The 21,535-nt window shown below is 38.8% G+C and overlaps 1 protein-coding gene across 5 annotated transcripts in view; it reads right to left on the bottom strand.

The window, feature by feature from the left end:
- DOCK3 (dedicator of cytokinesis 3) overlaps positions 1 to 21,535 on the bottom strand; it is a 579,897-nt gene that overhangs the window by 188,189 nt on the left and 370,173 nt on the right. For 4 of the 5 annotated variants that reach the window (XM_042979031.1, XM_042979034.1, XM_042979033.1 and 1 more), the window contains 2 exons: positions 10,875 to 10,916; positions 10,072 to 10,226 (listed from right to left, as the gene is read on the bottom strand). In XM_042979031.1, the coding sequence (XP_042834965.1) occupies positions 10,072 to 10,226; positions 10,875 to 10,916 (197 nt within the window). Of the gene's footprint in view, positions 1 to 10,071; positions 10,227 to 10,874; positions 10,917 to 21,535 lie in introns of those variants that run through there. The other variant, XM_042979035.1, reaches the window with a different exon arrangement.

The following is a 21,535-nucleotide window of genomic DNA, read 5'->3' as shown; positions in this document are numbered from 1 at the left end:
GGCATGTTTAGGGAAAGACATTGAAGTCATCAGGATGCGGGAAATAAAACTAAAGAAATAGAATTATATCATGCTGGGCCTTTTATGCCACACTAAATAACAAGAGCTTTAGGTTAAGTGGGAGCTAAGGTGAACAGTTTGCATTTTTTAAAAGATAAATATGGGGGTGCCTGGGTGGCTCAGTTGGATAAGCATCGGACTTTGGCTCAGGTCATGGTCTCTTGGTCCGTGAGTTTGAGCCCCACGTCAGGCTTTGTGCTGACACCTCAGAGCCTGGAGCCTGCTTTTGATTCTGTGTTTTCCTCTCTCTCTGCCCTTCTGCCGCTCATGCTCATGCTCATGCTCTGTCTCTCTCCCTCAAAAAATAAATATTAAAAATATATATTAAGCTCACGGAGAAGATGGCGGTGTAGGAGGATGCTGGGCTCACCCCACGTCCTGCTGATCACTTAGATTCCACCTACACCTGCCTAAATAACCCAGAAAACCACCAGAAGACTAGGAGAATGGAGTCTCCGGAGCCAAGCACAGACGAAAGGCCCACGGAAGAGGGTAGGAAGGGCGGAGAGGTGGTGCGCGCTGCACGGACTGGCGGGAGGGAGCCAGGGCGGAGGGGCAGCCTGCCGGCCAAGCAGAGCCCCCGAGTCTGGCTTGCAAAAGCGGAGGGGCCGGATGGAGTGTGTTCCAAAAGCAAGAGGGACTTAGCATCTGGGAGGTCATAAGTTAACAGCTCTGCTCAGAAAGCAGGAAGGCTGGAGGACAAAGGGAGGGAGAGTTGCTGAGCCCCGGGACGACAGAGCTCAGTTTGGCGGGGAACAAAGGCGCTAGCCAGCGCCATCTCCCTTGCCCACCCCCCAGCCAAAATCCCAAAGGGAACCAGTACCTGCCAGGGAACTTGCTTGCTCCCTGCAAACACCCAACGCTGTGCTTCTGCGGAGCCACCCCTCCAGCAGCGGGTCTGACTCCCTCCCGCTGCCACAGGGCCCCTCCTGAAGTGGATCACCTAAGGAGAAGAGAGCTAAGCCTGCCCCTCCTGCCCCTGTGCACCTTGCCTACCCACCCCAGCTAATACGCCAGATCCCCAGCACCACAAGCCTGGCAGTGTGCAAGTAGCTCAGACGGGCCATGCCACCCCACAGTGAATCCCGCCCCTAGGAGAGGGGAAGAGAAGGCACACACCAGTCTGACTGTGGCCCCAGAGGTGGGCTGGGGACAGACATCAGGTCTGACTGCGGCCCCGCCCAACTACTCCAGTTATACACCACAGCACAGGGGAAGTGCCCTGCAGGTCCGCACCACTCCAGGGACTATCCAAAATGACCAAACGGAAGAATTCCCCTCAAAAGAATCTCCAGGAAATAACAACAGCTAATGAACTGATCAAAAAGGATTTAAATAATATAACAGAAAGTGAATTTAGAATAATAGTCATAAAATTAATCGCTGGGCTTGAAAACAGTATAGAGGACAGCAGAGAATCTCTTGCTACAGAGATCAAGGGACTAAGGAACAGTCAGGAGGAGCTGAAAAACGCTTTAAACGAAATGCAAAATAAAATGGAAACGACCACGGCTCGGATTGAAGAGGCAGAGGAGAGAATAGGTGAACTAGAAGATAAAATTATGGAAAAAGAGGAAGCTGAGAAAAAGAGAGATAAAAAAATCCAGGAGTATGAGGGGAAAATTAGAGAACTAAGTGATACACTAAAAAGAAATAATATACGCATAATTGGTATCCCAGAGGAGGAAGAGAGAGGGAAAGGTGCTGAAGGGGTACTTGAAGAAATTATAGCTGAGAACTTCCCTGAACTGGGGAAGGAAAAAGGCACTGAAATCCAAGAGGCACAGAGAACTCCCTTCAGACGTAACTTGAATCGATCTTCTGCATGACATATCATAGTGAAACTGGCAAAATACAAGGATAAAGAGAAAATTCTGAAAGCAGCAAGGGATAAATGTGCCCTCACATATAAAGGGAGACCTATAAGACTTGTGACTGATCTCTCTTTTGAAACTTGGCAGGCCAGAAAGGATTGGCAGGAGATCTACAATGTGTTGAACAGAAAAAATATGCGGCCGAGAATCCTTTATCCAGCAAGTCTGTCATTTAGAATAGAAGGAGAGATAAAGGTCTTCCCAAACAAACAAAAACTGAAGGAATTTGTCACCACTAAACCAGCCCTACAAGAGATCCTAAGGGGGATCCTGTGAGACAAAGTACCAGAGACATCGCTACAAGCATAAAACATACAGACATCACAATGACTCCAAACCCGTATCTTTCTATAATAACACTGAATGTAAATGGATTAAATGCGCCAACCAAGAGACATAGGGTATCAGAATGGATAAAAAAACAAGACCCATCTATTTGCTGTCTACAAGAGACTCATTTTAGACCTGAGGACACCTTTAGATTGAGAGTGAGGGGATGGAGAACTATTTATCATGCTACTGGAAGCCAAAAGAAAGCTGGACTAGCCATACTTATATCACACAAACTAGACTTTAAATTAAAGGCTGTAACAAGAGATGAAGAAGGGCATTATATAATAATTACAGGGTCTATCCATCAGGAAGAGCTAACAGTTATAAATGTCTATGCGACGAATACGGGAGCCCCCAAATATATAAAACAATTACTCATAAACATAAGCAACCTTATTGATAAGAATGTGGTAATTGCAGGGGACTTTAACACTCCACTTACAGAAATGGATAGATCATCTAGACACATGGTCAATAAAGAAACAAGGGCCCTGAATGATACATTGGATCAGATGGACTTGACAGATATATTTAGAACTCTGCATCCCAGAGCAACAGAATATACTTTCTTCTAGAGTGCGCATGGAACATTCTCCAAGATAGATCATATACTGGGTCACAAAACAGCCCTTCATAAGTATACAAGAATTGAAATTATACCATGCATACTTTCAGACCAGAATGCTATGAAGCTTGAAATCAACCACAGGAAAAAGTCTGGAAAACCTCCAAAAGCATGGAGGTTAAAGAACACCCTACTAAAGAATGAGTGGGTCAACCAGGCAATTATAGAAGAAATAAAAAAATATATGGAAACAAACGAAAATGAAAATACAACAATCCAAATGCTTTGGGATGCAGCGAAGGCAGTCCTGACAGGAAAATACATTGCAATCCAGGCCTATCTCAAGAAACAAGAAAAATCCCAAATACAAAATCTAACAGCACACCTAAAGGAAATAGAAGCAGAACAGCAAAGGCAGCCTAAACCCAGCAGAAGAGAAATAATAAAGATCAGAGCAGAAATAAACAATATAGAATCTAAAAAAACTGTAGAGCAGATCAACGAAACCAAGAGTTGGTTTTTAAAAAAAAATAAACAAAATTGACAAACCTCTAGCCAGGCTTCTCAAAAAGAAAAGGGAGATGACCTAAATAGATAAAATCATGAATGAAAATGGAATTATTACAACCAATCCCTCAGAGATACAAACAATTATCAGGGAATACTATGAAAAATTATATGCCAACAAACTGGACAACCTGGAAGAAATGGACAAATTCCTAAACACCCACACTCTTCCAAAACTCAATCAGGAGGAAATAGAAAGCTTGAACAGACCCATAACCAGTGAAGAAATTGAATCGGTTATCAAAAATCTCCCAACAAATAAGAGTCCAGGACCAGATGGCTTCCCAGGGCAGTTCTACCAGACGTTTAAAGCAGAGATAATACCTACCCTTCTCAAGCTATTCCAAAAATAGAAAGGGAAGGAAAACTTCAGACTCATTCTATGAAGCCAGTATTACTTTGATTCCTAAACCAGACAGAGACCCAGTAAAAAAAGAGAACTACAAGCCAATATCCCTGATGAATATGGATGCAAAAATTCTCAATAAGATACTAGCAAATCGAATTCAACAGCTTATAAAAAGAATTATTCACCATGATCAAGTGGGATTCATTCCTGGGATGCAGGGCTGGTTCAACATTCGCAAATCAATCAATGTGATACATCACATTAATAAAAGAAAAGAGAAGAACCATATGATCCTGTCAATCGATGCAGAAAAGGCCTTTGACAAAATCCAGCACCCTTTCTTAATAAAAACCCTTGAGAAAGTCGGGATAGAAGGAACATACTTAAAGATCATAAAAGCCATTTATGAAAAGCCCACAGCTAACATCATCCTCAATGGGGAAAAACTGAGAGCTTTTTCCCTGAGATCAGGAACACGACAGGGATGCCCACTCTCACCGCTGTTGTTTAACATAGTGTTGGAAGCTCTAGCATCAGCAATCAGACAACAAAAGGAAATCAAAGGCATCAAAATTGGCAAAGATGAAGTCAAGCTTTCACTTTTTGCAGATGACATGATACTATACATGGAAAATCCGATAGACTCCACCAAAAGTCTGCTAGAACTGATACATGAATTCAGCAAAGTTGCAGGATACAAAATCAATGTACAGAAGTCAGTTGCATTCTTATACACTAACAATGAAGCAACAGAAAGACAAATAAAGAAACTGATCCCATTCACAATTGCACCAAGAAGCATAAAATACCTAGGAATAAACCTAACCAAAGATGTAACAGATCTGTATGCTGAAAACTATAGAAAGCTTATGCAGGTAATTGAAGAAGATTTAAAGAAATGGAAAGACATTCCCTGATCATGGATTGGAAGAATAAATATTGTCAAAATGTCAATACTACCCAAAGCTATCTACACATTCAATGCAATCCCAATCAAAATTGTACCAGCATTCTTCTCGAAACTAGAACAAGCAATCCTAAAATTCATATGGAACCACAAAAGGCCCTGAATAGCTAAAGTAATTTTGAACAAGAAGACCAAAGCAGGAGGCATCACAATCCCAGACTTTAGCCTCTACTACAAAGCTGTAATCATCAAGACAGCATGGTATTGGCACAAAAACAGACACACAGACCAATGGAATAGAATAGAAACCCCAGAACTAGACCCACTAACGTATGGCCAACTCATCTTTGACAAAGCAGGAAAGAACATCCAATGGAAAAAAGACAGTCTCTTTAACAACTGGTGCTGGGAGAACTGGACAGCAACATGCAGAAGGTTGAAACTAGACCACTTTCTCACACCATTCACAAAAATAAACTCAAAATGGATAAAGGACCTGAATGTGAGACAGGAAACCATCAAAACCTTAGAGGAGAAAGCAGGAAAAGACCTCTCTGACCTCAGCCGTAGCAATCTCTTACTCGGCACATCCCCAAAGGCAAGGGAATTAAAAGCAAAAATGAATTACTGGGATCTTATGAAGATAAAAAGCATCTGCACAGCAAAGGAAACAACCAACAAAACTAAAAGGCAACCAACGGAATGGGAAAAGATATTTGCAAATGACATATTGGACAAAGGGCTAGTATCCAAAATCTGTGAAGAGCTCACCAAACTCCACACCCGAAAAACAAATAACCCAGTGAAGAAATGGGCAGAAAACATGAATAGACACTTCTCTAAAGAAGACATCCAGATGGCCAACAGGCACATGAAAAGATGCTCAACGTCGCTCCTTATCAGGGAAATACAAATCAAAACCACACTCAGGTATCACCTCACGCCAGTCAGAGTGGCCAAAATGAACAAATCAGGAGACTATAGATGCTGGAGAGGATGTGGAAAAACGGGAACCCTCTTGCACTGTTGGTGGGAATGCAAATTGGTGCAGCTGCTCTGGAAAACAGTGTGGAGGTTCCTCAGGAAATTAAAAATAGACCTACCCTATGACCCAGCAGTAGCACTGCTAGGAATTTACCCAAGGGATACAGGAGTACTGATGCATAGGGGCACTTGTACCCCAATGTTTATAGCAGCACTCTCAACAATAGCCAAATTATGGAAAGAGTCTAAATGCCCATCAACTGATGAATGGATAAAGAAACTGTGGTTTATATACACAATGGAGTACTACATGGCAATGAGAAAGAACGAAATATGGTCCTTTGTAGCAACGTGGATGGAACTGGAGAGTGTGATGCTAAGTGAATTAAGCCATACAGAGAAAGACAGATACCATATGTTTTCACTCTTATGTGGATCCTGAGAAACTTAACAGAAACCCATGGGGGAGGGGAAGGAAAAAAAAAAAAAAAGAGGTTAGAGTGGGAGAGAGCCAAAGCATAAGAGACTCTGAAAAACTGAGAACAAACTGAGGGTTGATGGGGGTGGGAGGGAGGGGAGGGTGGGTGATGGGTATTGAGGAGGGCACCTTTTGGGATGATCACTGGGTGTTTCATGGAAACCAATTTGACAATAAATTTCATATATTGAAAAAAAATATATATATATATATTAACAAATAAGTATGGTGGTGCTGTGGACAGTAACTCAGGGTAGGAAGGTAGTAGATTCAGGGAATTGTATTTGGGGAGAAATGTGAAGGTTCTGGGGTGACAGGGGGGATGGAATAGGGGGAGTGATGTCACTGATATTTGGGAGACAGAAGTTGATAAGATATAGTGGTTAAATGAGAAAGGAAGCAGATATAGAGAGAGGAGCCTAAAAGGATCCCAAAGTTTCTGACATGGATCTCTGAGCAAATGATAATGCCTTTCACTTGATTCAAGGAACACAGGAAGAAGTGTATGTGTGAGGAAAGAAAATGAATTCAGTTTAGATACGCTGAGGTAGAAATGTCTGAGGAACATATAAGGGCAGATGTCTGGTAGGAAAAAGGAAATGAGGCTCTGAAGCTCAGGGGAGAGATCTTAATCAGAGATTTAGATTTCAAGGCTAAATATTTACAATTTTATTCAGAATGATAAAATGTCACAAAAACAGTCAGAGCTGCTAATGTCCTACCAGCTGCTGCTTCTTCCTTCCTGCACTGTTTAACACTCATCAGCCAACATCTATCAGGATATGCTATGTGGGTTTGCAGTCTGCCATGCACTGGAGCCTCCCGAGATATGTCTGTCAGATCGGCAATGAGACTTACAGTGCAAGAACAGCTGGTCCTCTCTGGAGCCTGTTCCCCCGGCTCAAACCTGTCCTCAGCACAGAGGTGAGAGTGTCCTGGCGATACTGAACACTAGACTAGCACTGTTTGATTGATCAGACTGACTGCTTTGTATCAACACTCTGTGCCCCTGATCTAACACATTCCTAACTTTTCATGATCTCTGATAACTAATTCAAGGAAGTAATATATGACCAGTTTAATACCTAATTATTATGAAAGTACACATAGCTGGCATCATCAGCTCAGTGAACTAAAAAATTTTTTTAATATGAAATTTATTGTCAAATTGGTTTCCATACACTTCCATACAACACACAGTGCTCATCCCAACAGGTGCCCTCCTCAATGCCCATCACCCACTTTCCCCTTCCCTCCCATCCCCCATTAACCCTCAGTTTATTCTCAGTTTCTAAGAATCTTTTATGGTTTGGCTCCCTCCCTAATTTTTTTTTCCCTTCCCCTCCCCCATGGTCTTCTGTTAAGTTTCTCAGGATCCACATAAGAGTGAAAACATATGGTATCTGTCTTTCTCTGTAAGACTTGTTTCACTTAGCATAACACTCTCCAGTTCCATCCACGTTGTGACAAAAGGCCAGATTTTATTCTTTCTCATTGCCAAGTAGTATTCCATTGTATATATAAACCACAATTTCTTTATCCATTCACATTTTTTTTTATCCATTCATCATTTGATGGACATTTAGGCTCTTTCCATAATTTGGCTATTGTTCAAAGTGCTGCTATAAACATTGGGGTCCAAGTGCCCCTATGCATCAGCACTCCTGTATCCTTTGGGTAAATTCCTAGCAGTGCTATTGCTGGGTCATAGGGTAGTTCTATTTTTAATTTTTTGAGGAACTTCCACACTGTGTTGGGACTGAACTAAAATTTTTGAAGGCTTATACAACTACACAGATCCTAATGGAGAGAAGAAAGAACGTTTAACAATTAAATCTAGATTTAAATTCTGCTTACTAGTTTACTCTTAAAACTAAAGAAAGGAAGTAGTATTTTCAACTAAGGACCTTACAGTTTTATTATGTGAATGGGAAGGTGGTATAGTTCTCTAATTCAGTCTAGGGATTTTTAAAAGACCAAAACATTTCCAGCAGCTCTACAAAAAAGAACATTTTTTCACTTTTCTTCTTTTAAAATATTTTATTGTTTCTTGAGGCTCAATTACAAATAATAAGCCCAAAGAAAAAACAACTGATGCATTAATAACCTCACGTGGACCAGAGCTGGGGTGTCTCTGCTGGGCTTAGATCTTCTCTGTGCAGTAAGCCCGAGAAAGCATGTACTGAGCACAGACACTGTGTGTGGTGCTGTCATCAAGGAAAGAGAAGACACAATCCCTGGCACTCAAGGATGATTAAGTAGGGTGCTCTGGTTTTTAAACTGCAGCTCATGGACTTTCAGTGGTCACACAGAATACTGGGTGGGGTAAGGGGCATAGTGAGATTCCTATTATTTCCCCTTTCCCTTCAACAGTGAAGTAGTTCTATTTTACCTGTTTTATTTATTGAACTTTCTCATAAAATTTAGCTTAAAGAAAGGATTCTTGGGGCGCCTGGATGGCTCAGTCAGTTGAGCGGCCGACTTCGGCTCAGGTCATGATCTCGTGGTCCATGAGTTCGAGCCCCGCGTTGGGCTCTGTGCTGATAGCTCAGAGCCTGGAGCCTGTTTCGGATTCTGTGTCTCCCTCTCTCTGACCCTCCCCTGTTCATGCTCTGTCTCTCTCTGTCTCAAAAATAAATAAAACGTTTAAAAAAAAGAAAGAAAGGATTCTTCCATATACAAAAATAAGTAATAAGTTTACAAATCTCTGACCTAGGAGGAAAACAGGAGCAGCCAGAATCTGCATCTCCATAGCCCTGGCCTACAGTCTTACCTGTGCACAGCAGCTGTAGCTGTCATCCCTGCCACAACTGCCTTTAGCCACAGCTTTCCTAGACACACATGCTGGGAGCTACTGGTGACAAGGAAATTCCACATGCCCCCATCAGTAAATGTATCATTTTATCCCTATGCCAAAGTGAAGCAAGGTGTTTTAATTTGCGGGGCAAGGCCTGTCAAGAACAGAGGTACTGGGAAGCATGCAAACTAACTGCTTTCCTTTTGTACTGTTATAACTTCCATTTTTAATTTTCTTGTATATAACATGCAATTGGAAAAATGAAACCATGATTTCAGTTTTTAAGTAAAAAATAAAAAAAATAAAAAACCCTTAAAGCACTTTGAATACAGGAAGTTTCCAAGCAATATAAAAGCACCCCCAAATTTACTTTCTCCCCACCCCACCTAGAAGATGACCACAGAGAAATGTCTGTATGCCCTAAAAGTCTAAGTTGGCTATAAAGATCATCTCACCCATCAGAGCTGTGCTGGCCTGTAGAGAAACAGAAGCCTGGAATGTCTCCTTGACTCCTCCCCACCTTTCATGATGAAAGCACTGCTGCACTTGCTCAGGCTTAAAGGCTTCACTGCTCTCCCCAAATACATGGTCTGCTGCATATCAGACCTGTTCTGTGGCCTCTCTTCCAATCCAAGGAAAAGAGGAACAATGGAGTCAGACCAACCTTCCCTTCAGTCCGGAAGATGCTCTCTCCCCTTTGCAGGGCTGGAATGACATTGAGGGCTTGGCTGCTCTTAGACAGGACACCATTAGCCTACTACACTGTGAACCCTCTCTCCCACGTGCAGCAAGGCAGGGCCCAGGGTACTGTATTCTGGAGCTGGACCTCTCTGCTGAACTTGCTTTGTTCTATGTTTCTCTTATGCGTTTTCTCTGGCACTGAAGAGTTGCATCCTCTTCTCTTTCTGAGGTGGTAACAGCCAAGACTGGGGTTGAACTTCCATGTGGAAATAGGCACAGGATAAAAAAGAGGCCACACGTGACTTCAAGGTAAACTGGGATTTGAGGCAAAACTCCCTGCTAAGTAAGAAGAGGTCACCTAATCTTGTTTTTCTTTCTCTGTCATCTATCTTCTCTGAAGGCCAGAGATGCTTATGACCCAAGCAATACCATCCTTATACAATCTCAACCTCACCACAACCTCTAGTAACTTTTACCTGATCTGCTTGCCTTCTCTCATATCATATAAGGAAAAGAAGACATCAGTATCTTCTCCAATGGTATTGTAGGTGAAACTCTTCAGACTGAGGAAGAAGTGATGTGGCACTGGCATCCGACAGGTTTCTCCATGACGTGGGCGCATCGTATCTACCTAATGAGGAAGGCAAAAAACAGTGATTCCAATTTTAGTTATTCATGCATTGGTCATAAATAAAATGAAAACTAATGACTGGCTTTCCTCATACTACCAAAGGGGATCATTTAAGACAGAGAAAAGGTGTTTTCTCTGCTAGTAAGGGAGTACTGTGTCAATATACTTGGTTTGAAGTGGGCAAATATGCAGCTGGGAGAAGTAAACTGAGTGGAGGAGATATAGGAACAGTAATTCCAACTTATGAGTGAACTTAAAGTCTCCACAAGATCACAAATTTATAAATTCTCCACAAACTTCTAAATTCAAAGTTATTTTTTGGAGACACTGTCACCCTGATGCACTTGATTTACATTGTTAGATGGTAATAGCTACCATACTAAATGACACTTCTATTTTCTCCCAGATGGATTCATTTTAGTCTCCCGTCTACTTTATTTTAATTGTGCTTAAGTAAATTTGTTCCTTTGCTGGTGGCAGTGCCTGGAGACCAGGCAAATCTGCTTAGAGACCAGGGCCATTTAGATTGAAGGCACCACACAATCAAGACATCAGGGGTGGCTATCACTGGCTGGTGCATCCCCATGCTGTGATCTCTTAAAAGAAAGAGCTGAGGGAAATACTGGGAGGCCTAGTTAGACTGCTTACCTGGGATGTGCTTTGCTGTACGCTCTGCCGGCTAGATAAGTGCTATGGAAAGAAAAAAAGAAAAATTCACTCAACTGGGAAAGAAAGTAACTGTTATTCAGCAGCCTCTATATGTTAGGCATTCTGTAGTCTTTTACTTATATGTTCTCATTTAATTCTGATAAAAAGCTTGGTGTAAGAAAGTGATGTGTTGAAGATCATACAGCAAGAAGGTGGCAAAGTCTGGATTCAAACCCAAGACTCTCCAGCTCAGAGTACCAACCACCCAAGTGATGGGCTCTTGCTAGTAGATTTTTGCTTTGGTGCTGTTTGCCCCACACCCTCTACCACCTCCTGAGCTGCAAGATCCAGCTTATTCAGGCTTTCTACTCTGGAGGATGTGTAGTCTTTAACCTGAAGCACCCCTCACCCCCAACATGCTGTTCCTTTGCTGCTGGCTGATGTTAGAAGAAGCAGATTCCAATCCCAGCTAAATGTAAAAGGGTTGTGAAATCAGATAAATTGCTTACTCTCTCCAAGAGACATTTTCCTCACCTGTAAAACTGAGATAAAAGCTTTTATTGTCTTTCTCTCAGTTACTGTGAGGCTCAAATTACCTAACAGGAAGCTGCATGGAACAGTAGTTAGGGACCTAAGTGCAGAAGTGAGACCACCTGGTTTTAAATCTTGACTCACATTTGTCTTTGTTCATATAAAAGTGAGGATAACATTTTGTGCTGAACTCAACCTCACAGGGTTTTGTGCAGATTAACCTGGTATGGTAACCTGGTATGTTCAGTCCCTGGTCTTGTTAAACGCAACAATGAGAGTTTCTATTTGCTCTCTTTGGGACCTAGAAGTGGGAGACAACACTCATTTGGTGAACTATTCTACACCACGTGGGTAGGAAGGATGGTTGCTGAGTAGACTGATTTCATTTTTTTAATTTAGGGTTAAATGTGTCCATCTGGAAAACTGAATACAATTAAATGTTAATTTAAATGTATCTTACTAGCCATATTTGCTAATTATTAAATATTCATGTGTATTATTAGCTATATTAGTAACTTATTATTGATTATTAATGTTCATTGATGGGACTATATGTTCCCATGATGCATATTAAATATAATAAAATAGGCCTCCAACAGCTGGGGAAATCATCACATAGAATGTATATGTATAAAAGAAAATGTATACAAAAAGGTTTCTAAAAAATTAGGCTTTCCGGATGCCTGAGTGGCTCAGTCCATTAAGCAACCAACTCTTGATTTCAGCTCAGGTCATGATCTCATGCTTAGTGAGACTGAGCCCTGCATTGGGCTCTGCACTGACAGTGCAGAGCCTGCTTGGGATTCTCTCTCTTCCTCTCTCTGCCCTTCACCTGACTCACATGTGCATACATTTTGTGTTCTCTCTCTCCCAAAATAAATAAAACATTTTTAAAACTCAGGCTTTCAAAAAAAAGTTTTCTATGGTTTAATGACCCATATCCCACTGGGAAGGTTATTGGCCTAAAATGCTTTCCATTGTTCTATTTTACATTCAGGGACTACACTAAGTGATTCTTCTCAAGTGGAGTTACTGATTAAATCCTAAAAATGACTACCAATCCTCAACACAAATATTCAATTATAACTATATACAGGAGTTTATAGCTAATTTCGGTGAACTCCCTTTTGACAATAACAAATGTCATTCTAGATTTTAGAAGCACCAAATTTGAAGAGAATTTTCAAACCAGTCTAACAAATGTTGCGTGGGTAAGGCATCAAAACTGACATTCTGGAACCTCTTTCATGGCACCGTAGGGAAAAACCACTTCCCCTTTAGGTGGCATTCAGCTGGCCAGCTGATAATATCCCTCTTCAGAACCATCACCACCTGTATTAGGGCCATAATGTATTATTTCTGTGTGTTTGCTACCTAACTCTAGACTTTGCCCTCCCAGAGAGCAAAAAAACCCTATCTTAATCATTTTATATTTGAAGTACATAGGGAAATGTACATCAAAAATATAAATTAATTAAGAATTGTATGGACATTGCTAGTGGGGGTATATATAGTCATTTTGGAAAAAAATATGACCTAACGTATTAGCGCTGAAAATGTTATTACCTAACCATTCAGCAATTTGTTTCCTGGTTATAAACCTCATAGAATTGCTTGCTGTTAATGTTACCATCATATTTTATAATTAATAACATAAAATATTCAAAGACCTCTGTGAGTATATATAAAAATATTTGGGTGGCCAGATGTCTATCTGGTGAGCCAAATACTAATACTTCTTTCTTTTAAATCTGTATTTCTGTTAATACTGGTAATCTACCTTTTCCTAGGAAAACTTTTTTATTTCATCCAAGTTTTCTCATTTATTACCAGATAATTCAAGAAAATATTCTCTTACAATTGCTTTTGTGTCCTTTGTGTTTGGAATAAATTTTCCTTTCTCATTAAAAAAATGTATGCACTACATTACTGTTCTGGCAAATTTCCCCCATACAGAAGGCGTTTTCAGCCCTTTGAAGTCTCTGGTTCATTTAGTCTACAAAAGTCTACCAATAGGGGAAAAAACCCTGCAACTTCAGACATTCTATTCAATTGAATAACACAATTAATTGCCTGCTATATATATTTGGAACTGTGTTAAGTATTGTGGGTCTTACAAGGAAATACAAGACCAATCTAGTCAGATCACTAATAAAACGATGCTTCATTGCTAGCAAATTTAATCAATTGATTTAAGTCCAGAAATGAAAGTACAAACATTGATCTAATAAAAACATTAATTAGCACTAGAAGATAACAGACTAATACAGTTCCCAACACATGCTAATGTGGAAAGATAACAACATAACAGGAGGTTATAATGTAAGTATTTTGTTAGATCTCCCCACAATTTAGAAGCTCTTATATAATCTTCAAGTGTCCATTCCCCAAAGAGGCATAGCTAATTAAAATTAACACAAATACTTTGTTGTTGCCCTTTGAAATGCTTTTTAGTTTGGGCGGCACCAGTTCTCTGTCGTTGAAAGTGCATTTGGACTTGTTATTATGCAGAAGCAAGAACTGAGGAGAATTAGGGGATTCTTCTGGTTCTTGTCATATAGAATAGAAAATCTGTGCATATAAAGAGATTTTTACCAATTACTACCACTAAACACTTGCACAGGGGATTGATCTTTTTAATGAAAAACAAAATTTCTAAATGTAAACTTAAGGTATAATCCTATTCATAAAGGTTTTCTTGTAAAATGAGTGACAAAGAATATTATATTCAGAAAGTTTCACATGGAGCCTTTGTAATTTCCAGTAATAGATTTAAATGTTAATAGAAAAAGGTTTTAAAAGGTTATTCCTTTGAAACTTCTTGATAAATTTAACATTTAATCAAAACACTTGCTGTGCATTTACTATATGCAATTTAACATAAAAATAAGTTGTTTTCAATAAATTTATGGACTTTCAAAATCGTTTTTTTCTTCTGAATATCTAGTTCTTTTATCTAAAGGCAAATACATGGGATAAAAGACAGCATAAAATGAAAAAAAGAGACTTGAATCTTTGGTCTTTTTGAGAAGTCAACATTTTAAAATTAACATTTAAATGTATTAAAAGTAATATAAGCACATAGTTTTAAAAGTTAAATAGCCTTAAAAGTCTTGCAATAGAGTAAACTGAGGGTTGATGGGGGGTGGGAGGGAGGGGAGGGTGGGTGACGGTTATTGAGGAGGGCACCTGTTGGGATGAGCACTGGGTGCTGTATGGAAACCAATTTGACAATAAATTTCATATTAAAAAAATAAACTGCTGAAAGACTACCAGTTGGGGGGGGGATGGGCCAGAGACACACTGATAATTCAGAAAAAAAAATGCAATTCAATCAGTAGACTTGTAACACTATGTTCAACCTCCCTATTAATCAAATGAAAATTAAAACAATAAGAAACAATCATGCCTATTAAGTTGGCAAACATAAAAAAAAAGTCTTGCAATAAAATTATCAGTCCTCTGTTCATCCTGTACTATTTCCTAAGTACTTTTAACTCTTTATTATGTTTTTTTCTAAAATTTATCAAGTATTTCTAAATGTCACATTTATAAAGCTCTCTTTTTGTGAAGTTTTAGATTTATTTATTAGCTTCTTATAATGGTAGTGAGGATTTTCACATTTGTTTATATTCACTTCCCTTCATCTATCTTCCTAATATCTCCCAATTTTTGGTTAAAACTTGTTAGTGACTGTAACTTTTAAATATTGTTCACTGGTGAGCCAAACAGTGTATTTCAATTACATTTCCTTTCTTCTACATGTTGCTTTTGTTTTAGAAGTCTTAGTTTTTGGGGCGCCTGGGTGGCTCAGTCAGTGAGCATCTGACTTAAGCTCAGGTTATGATCTCATGGTCTGTGGGTTCGAACCCCAAGTCGGGCTTTGTGCTGACAGCTTAGAGCCTGGAGCCTGCTTCAGATTCTGTGTCTCCCTTGCTCTCTGCCCCTCCCCTGCTCATGCTCTCTCTCTCAAAAATAAATAACATTGAAAATAATAAAAAATTCTTAAAAAGGCAATCTTAGTTTTATTTAAGTTACAGGGCCTTTTCCTATGTTCTTCTACAGCTTTATAAAATACCTTTCAAAAACATCCTCCATATGGTACAATATTCTTTGTCTTTCAAGTTTATATTTAAATTCTAGTTAGTTAAAATATAGTGCAGTATTGGTTTCAGGAGCAGAATTCAGTGATTCGTCACTTACATACAACACTGAGTGATCATCACAACAAGTGTCCTCCTTAATACCCATCACTCATCTAGCTCATCTCCCATCCACCTCCCTCCATCAACCCATAGTTTGTTCTCTATTGTTAAGAGTCTCTTGTAGTTTGTTTCCCTCTCTTCCCTCCCCCAATTTCCCATGTTCATCTGTTTTGTTTCTTAAACTCCACATGCGTGAAATCATATGGTATTTGTTTTTCTCTGACTTACTGTGTTAGAGCATGATACATTCTAGCTCCATCCATGTCACTGCAAATGGCAAAATGTCATTTTTTGAAGTTGAGTAATATTCCATTGTATGCATATGTGTGTGAATGCATGTGTGTATATATATACACACACATCTTCTTTTTTATTATTTTAAAACTAAATATAATTTATTGTCAAATTGGTTTCCATACAACACCCAGCGCTCATCTCAACAGGTACCTTCCTCAATGCCCATCACCCACTTTCCCTTCTCCCCCACCTCCCATCAACCCTCAGTTTGTTCTCAGTTTTTAAGAGTCTCTTATGGTTTGTCTCCCTCTTCTCTGTAACTTTTTATTTTCCCCTTCCCCTCCCCCATGGTCTTCTTTTAAGTTTCTCAGGATCCGCATACGAGTGAAAACATATGGTATCTGTCTTTCTCTGTATGACTTATTTCACTTAGCATAATACCCTCCAGTTCTATCCACATTGCTGCAAATGGCCAGATTTCATTCTTTCTCATTGTCAAGCAGTATTCCATTGTATATATAAACCACATATTTATCCATTCATCAGTTGATGGACATTTAGGCTCTTTCCATAATTTGGCTATTGTTGAAAGTGGTGCTATAAACATGGGGGTAGATGTGCCCCTATACATCAGCACTCCTGTATCCCTTGGGTAAATTCCTAGCAGTGCTATTGCTAGGTCATAGGGTAGTTCTATTTTTAATTTTTTGAGGAACCTTCACACTGTTTTCCAGAGCAACTGCACCAGTTTGCATTCTCACCAACAGTGCAAGAGGGTTCCTGTTTCTCCACATCCTCGCCAGCATTTATAGTTTGCTGATTTGTTCATTTTAGCTACTCTGACCGGCATGAGGTGGTATCTGAGTGTGGTTTTGATTTGTATTTCCCTGAGGAGGAGCGACGTTGAGCATCTTTTCATGTGACTGTTGGCCATGTCTATTCATGTCTTCTGCCCATTTCTTCACTGGATTATTTGTTTTTCGGGTGTGGAGTTTGGTGAGTTCTTTATAGATTTTGGATACAGCCCTTTGTCTGATATGTCATTTGCAAATATCTTTTCCCATTCCGTCGGTTGCCTTTTAGTTTTGTTGATTGTTTCCTTTGCAGTGCAGAAGCTGTTTATTTCCATGAGGTCCCAAAAGTTCATTTTTGCTTTTAATTCCCTTGCCTTTGGAGATATGCCGAGTAAGAAATTGCTGCGGCTGAGGTCAGAAAAGTTTTTTCCTGCTTTCTCCTCTAGGGTTTTGATGGTCTCCTGTCTCAAATTCAGGTCCTTCATCCATTTTGAGTTTATTTTTGTGTATGGTTTAAGAAAGTGGTCTAGTTTCATTCTTCTGCATGTTGCTGTCCAGCTTTCCCAGCACCATTTGTTAAAGAGACTGTCTTTTTTTCCATTGGATATTCTTTCCTGCTTTGTCAAAGATTAGTTGGCCATACATTTGTGGGTTTAATTCTGGGGTCTCTATTCTATTCCATTGGTCTGTGTGTCTGTTTTTGTGCCAATATCATACTGTCCTGATGATTACAGCTTTGTAGTTGAGGCTAAAGTCTGGGATTTTGATGCCTTCCGCTTTGGTTTTCTTCTTCAATATTACTTTGGCTATTAGGGGTCTTTTGTGGTTCCATACAAATTTTAGGATTGCTTGTTCTAGCTTTGAGAAGAATGCTGGTATAATTTTGATTGGGATTGCATTGAATGTGTAGATAGCTTTGGGTAGTATTGATATTTTAACAATATTTATTCTTCCAATCCATAAGCAGGGAATGTTTTTTCATTTCTTTGTATCATCTTCCATTCTTTCATGAGCTTTCTGTAGTTTTCAGCATACAGATCTTTTACATCTTTGGTTAGGTTTATTCCTAGGTATTTTATGGTTCTTGGTGCAATTGTGAATGGGCTCAGTTTCTTTATTTCTCTTCCTGTTTCTTCATTATTATACCACATCTTCTTTATCATTCATCAGTTGATGGATATTTGGGCTCTCTCGATAGTGAGAGAGTTTGGTGGTATCTCATTGTGTGTTTTTTTAAATTTAAATTCAAGTTAGTTAATATACAGTATAGTCTCAGCTTCAAGAGTAGAACCCAGTGATTCATCTCTTATATATGACACCCAACGTTTGTCCCAAAAAATGCCCTCCTTAAGGCCCATCACCCATTTAACCCATCCCCCACCCACCTCCCCTCTAGCAACCCTCAGTTTGTTCTCTGTCTTTAAGAGTCTCTTATAGTTTACCTCCTTCTGTTTTTATCTTATTTTTCCTTCCCTTCCCCTGTGTTCTGTTGTGTTTCTCAAATTCCACATATGAATGAAACCATTTAATAACTTTCTCTGACTTATTTCGCTTAACCGAATACCCTCTAGTTGTTGCAAATGACAAGATTTCATTATTTTTCATCACAAGTAGTATTCAATATATGCCACATCTTTTCATCCATTCATCAGTCAATGGACACTCCATATGGGCTCTTTCCATAACTTGGCTATTGTTGATAGCACTGCCATAAAGATTGGGGTGCATGTGCCCCTTCAAAACAGTACACCTATATCCTTTGGATAAATACCCAGCAGTGCAAATGCTGGATCACAGGATAGTTCTATTTTTAATTTTTTGAGAGACCTCCATACTGTTTTCCAGAGTGGCCGCACCAGTTTGCATTCCCACCAACAGTGCAAAAGGGTTCCCCTCTCTCTACAACATCACCAACACCTGTTGTTTCCTGTGCTGCTTATTTTAGCTGTTTTTACAGGTGTGAGGTGGTATTTCATTGTGGTTTTGACTTGTATTTCCCTGTTGATGAGTGATGTTGAGCATCTTTTCATGTGTCTGTTAGCCATATGGATATCTTCTTTGGAAAAGTGTCTATTCATGTCTTCTGTCCATTTCTTCACTGGATTATTTGTATTTTGGGAGTTGAGTTTGCTAAGTTCTTTATAGATTTTGGATTCTAACCCTCTACCAGATATGTCATTTGCAAATACCTTCTACCATTATGTAGGCTGCATTTTAGTTTTGTTTATTGTTTCCTTTACTGGCAGAAGCTTTTTATCATAAGTCTCAATTGTTTATGTTTGCTTTTGTTTCCCTGGCCTTTGGCAAAGTGTCTAGTAAGAAGTTGCTCTGGCTGAGGTCAAACAGGTTGCTGACTTTTTTCTCCTCTAGGGTTTTGATGGTTTCCTATCTCACATTTAGGTCTTTCATCTATTTTGAACTTATTTTTGTGTATGGTCTAAGCTAGTGGTCTAGCATCATTCTTCTGAATGTTGCTGTCCAGTTTTCCCAACTGTTGAAGAGACTGTCTTTCTTCCATTGGATATTCTTTCATGTTTTGTTGAAGATTAGTTGACTATATAGTTGTGGGTCCATTTTTGGGTATTCTATTCTGTTCCATTGACTGTGTTTGTGCCAGTCCCATACTATCTTGATGACTACAGCTTTATAATATAGTTTCAAATCCAGAATCATGGTATCTCCAGCTTTGTTTTTCTTTTTCAGGATTGCTTTGACTATTCGGGGTCTTTTGTGGTTCCATACAGATCTTAGGATTGTTTTCTCTAGCTCTCTGAAAAGTGCTGATGGTATTTTGATAGGGATTGCATTAAATATGTAGACTGCTATGGATAAAACTACCAAATACTCTATGAAGTCATTTTTCTCCTAGAGACATTTCCTCCTGACTGCCCCTCTGCTTTCATCTAGACCAGTTACTGTCTAGGCCTATTGCACAACTGTCATCCTGGAATGTTCCTCTGATGGTAACCTGAGAATTCTCTGCACTTCTCCTTTCATTCCCTTTCCTGTATGGCACATAAAAGCTAACAGCATCTTTTTGTTTACTCCCTTATTTTAAAGAAATAATTTATTGTTTAGTAGTTTCCTAAAAAAGAGAGACTTTTTATTCATTTGTTTTTATACTTTGAGTGACCAAAATTTTCTTCGGGCAACTTTCCCATTTGATTGATAATATAGCAGAGTAAATGCAGAATTCTAAGACAAATTTTATTTTCCCTCAGAATTTTAAAGGCAGTGTTTCGTTATTTTCTAGTTTTCAGCGTTGCTATTAGGAAGACAAATGCTATTCTTAGGACAAATCCTTAGTAGGTGACCTATTTTTCTCACTGGAAGGTTTCAACTTTAGTGAGCTGAAATTTCACAATTAAGTGCTAAATACTTATTAGGACTTTTCAATCTGGAGACTCATATCTATGCTCTGGAAAAGGTTTTTTTTTTTTTTTTTTTTTTTTTTGCCAGCTTTACTGAGATATGATTAACATATTATATAAGTCTAAGGTGCACAACATGATGATTTGATACACATACAATATTGCAAAATAAGTACCACAATAAGGTTAGTTAACACGTCTTTCACCTAAAATAATTACCTTTTTTTGGTTGTTGGTATGGTGAGAACATTTAAGATCTACTCTTTTAACAACCTTCAAGTACACAATACACTATAGTGAACGACTGTCACCATGTGTTACATTAGATACCCAGAATTTAATCCTCTTATAACTGAAAGTTTGTACCCTTTGACTAATATCTCATTTCCCCTACTCCCCACTCCTGGCAACCAACAATCTACTCTTTGTTTCTATTATTTCAGCTTTTTAAAATTCCACACATAAATGAGATCATAAAGTATTATTTGTCATTCTCTGATTTATTTCACTTAGTATAATGCTCTCAGGGTTCATCAATTTTGCTATAAATGGTAGGATTTCCTTCTTTATTATGGGTGATTAATATTTTATTGTATATATACTGTATTTTATTTCTCCATTCATCCATCAATGGACACTTAAGTGTTTCTATGTCTTGGCTACTGTGAATAGTGCTTCAATGAACAAGGAAGTACAGCTATCCTCTGAGATCTGAATTCCAATTTCTTTGGATATATACCCAAAAGTGGAATTGCTGGATCATACAGTTCTATTTTCTATTTTTTGAGGAATCTCCATTCTGCTTTTCACAGTGACTATACAAATTTATATTTCCAACAATGGTGCACGAGAGTTCTCTTTGCTACATATCCTTGCCACTATTTATCTCATCTTTTAAAAAATTCTTTTTCTCTTTTATTTTTTATTATTAAAATATAATCAACATACAGTGTTATATTAGTTTCAGGTGTACAACATTGATTCAACAATATGATACATTACTCAATGCTCACTACAGTTAAGTGTAGTCACCATCTGTCACCATTCAATGTCATTATGTTATTACTGACTATATTCCCTAGGCTTTACTTTCAACTCGGTGAATTATTTATTTTATAACTGGAAGTTAGTACCTCCTGTCTTTTTGATGACAGGCATTCTAACAGATGTGAGGTAATATTTCATTGTGGTTTTGATTTGCGCTTCCCTAACAGTTAATGATACTGAACACCTTTTCATGTATTTTTGTGTCTTCTTTGGTAAAAAGTCAGATCCTGTGCCCATTTAAAAAATCAGACTGTTTTTTTTCTCTTGAGCTTTAGGAGTTCCTTACATAGTTTGGATATTAACCCTTTATGGTTTGTGAATATTTTCTCCTCTTCTGTAGGCTGACTTTTCATTTTGTTAATTGTTTCTTTTGCTGCACAGAAACTTTTATTTTAATGTTGTCCCACTTGTTAATTTTTGCTTTTGCTATTGTGCTTTTGGTGTCATATTCAAAAACCACTGGCAACAGCAATGTC

This window comes from Panthera tigris, chromosome A2 (assembly GCF_018350195.1).
Source record: "Panthera tigris isolate Pti1 chromosome A2, P.tigris_Pti1_mat1.1, whole genome shotgun sequence".
Lineage (NCBI taxonomy): Eukaryota > Metazoa > Chordata > Mammalia > Carnivora > Felidae > Panthera > Panthera tigris.
This window is presented reverse-complemented; position numbering and strand designations above follow the sequence as displayed.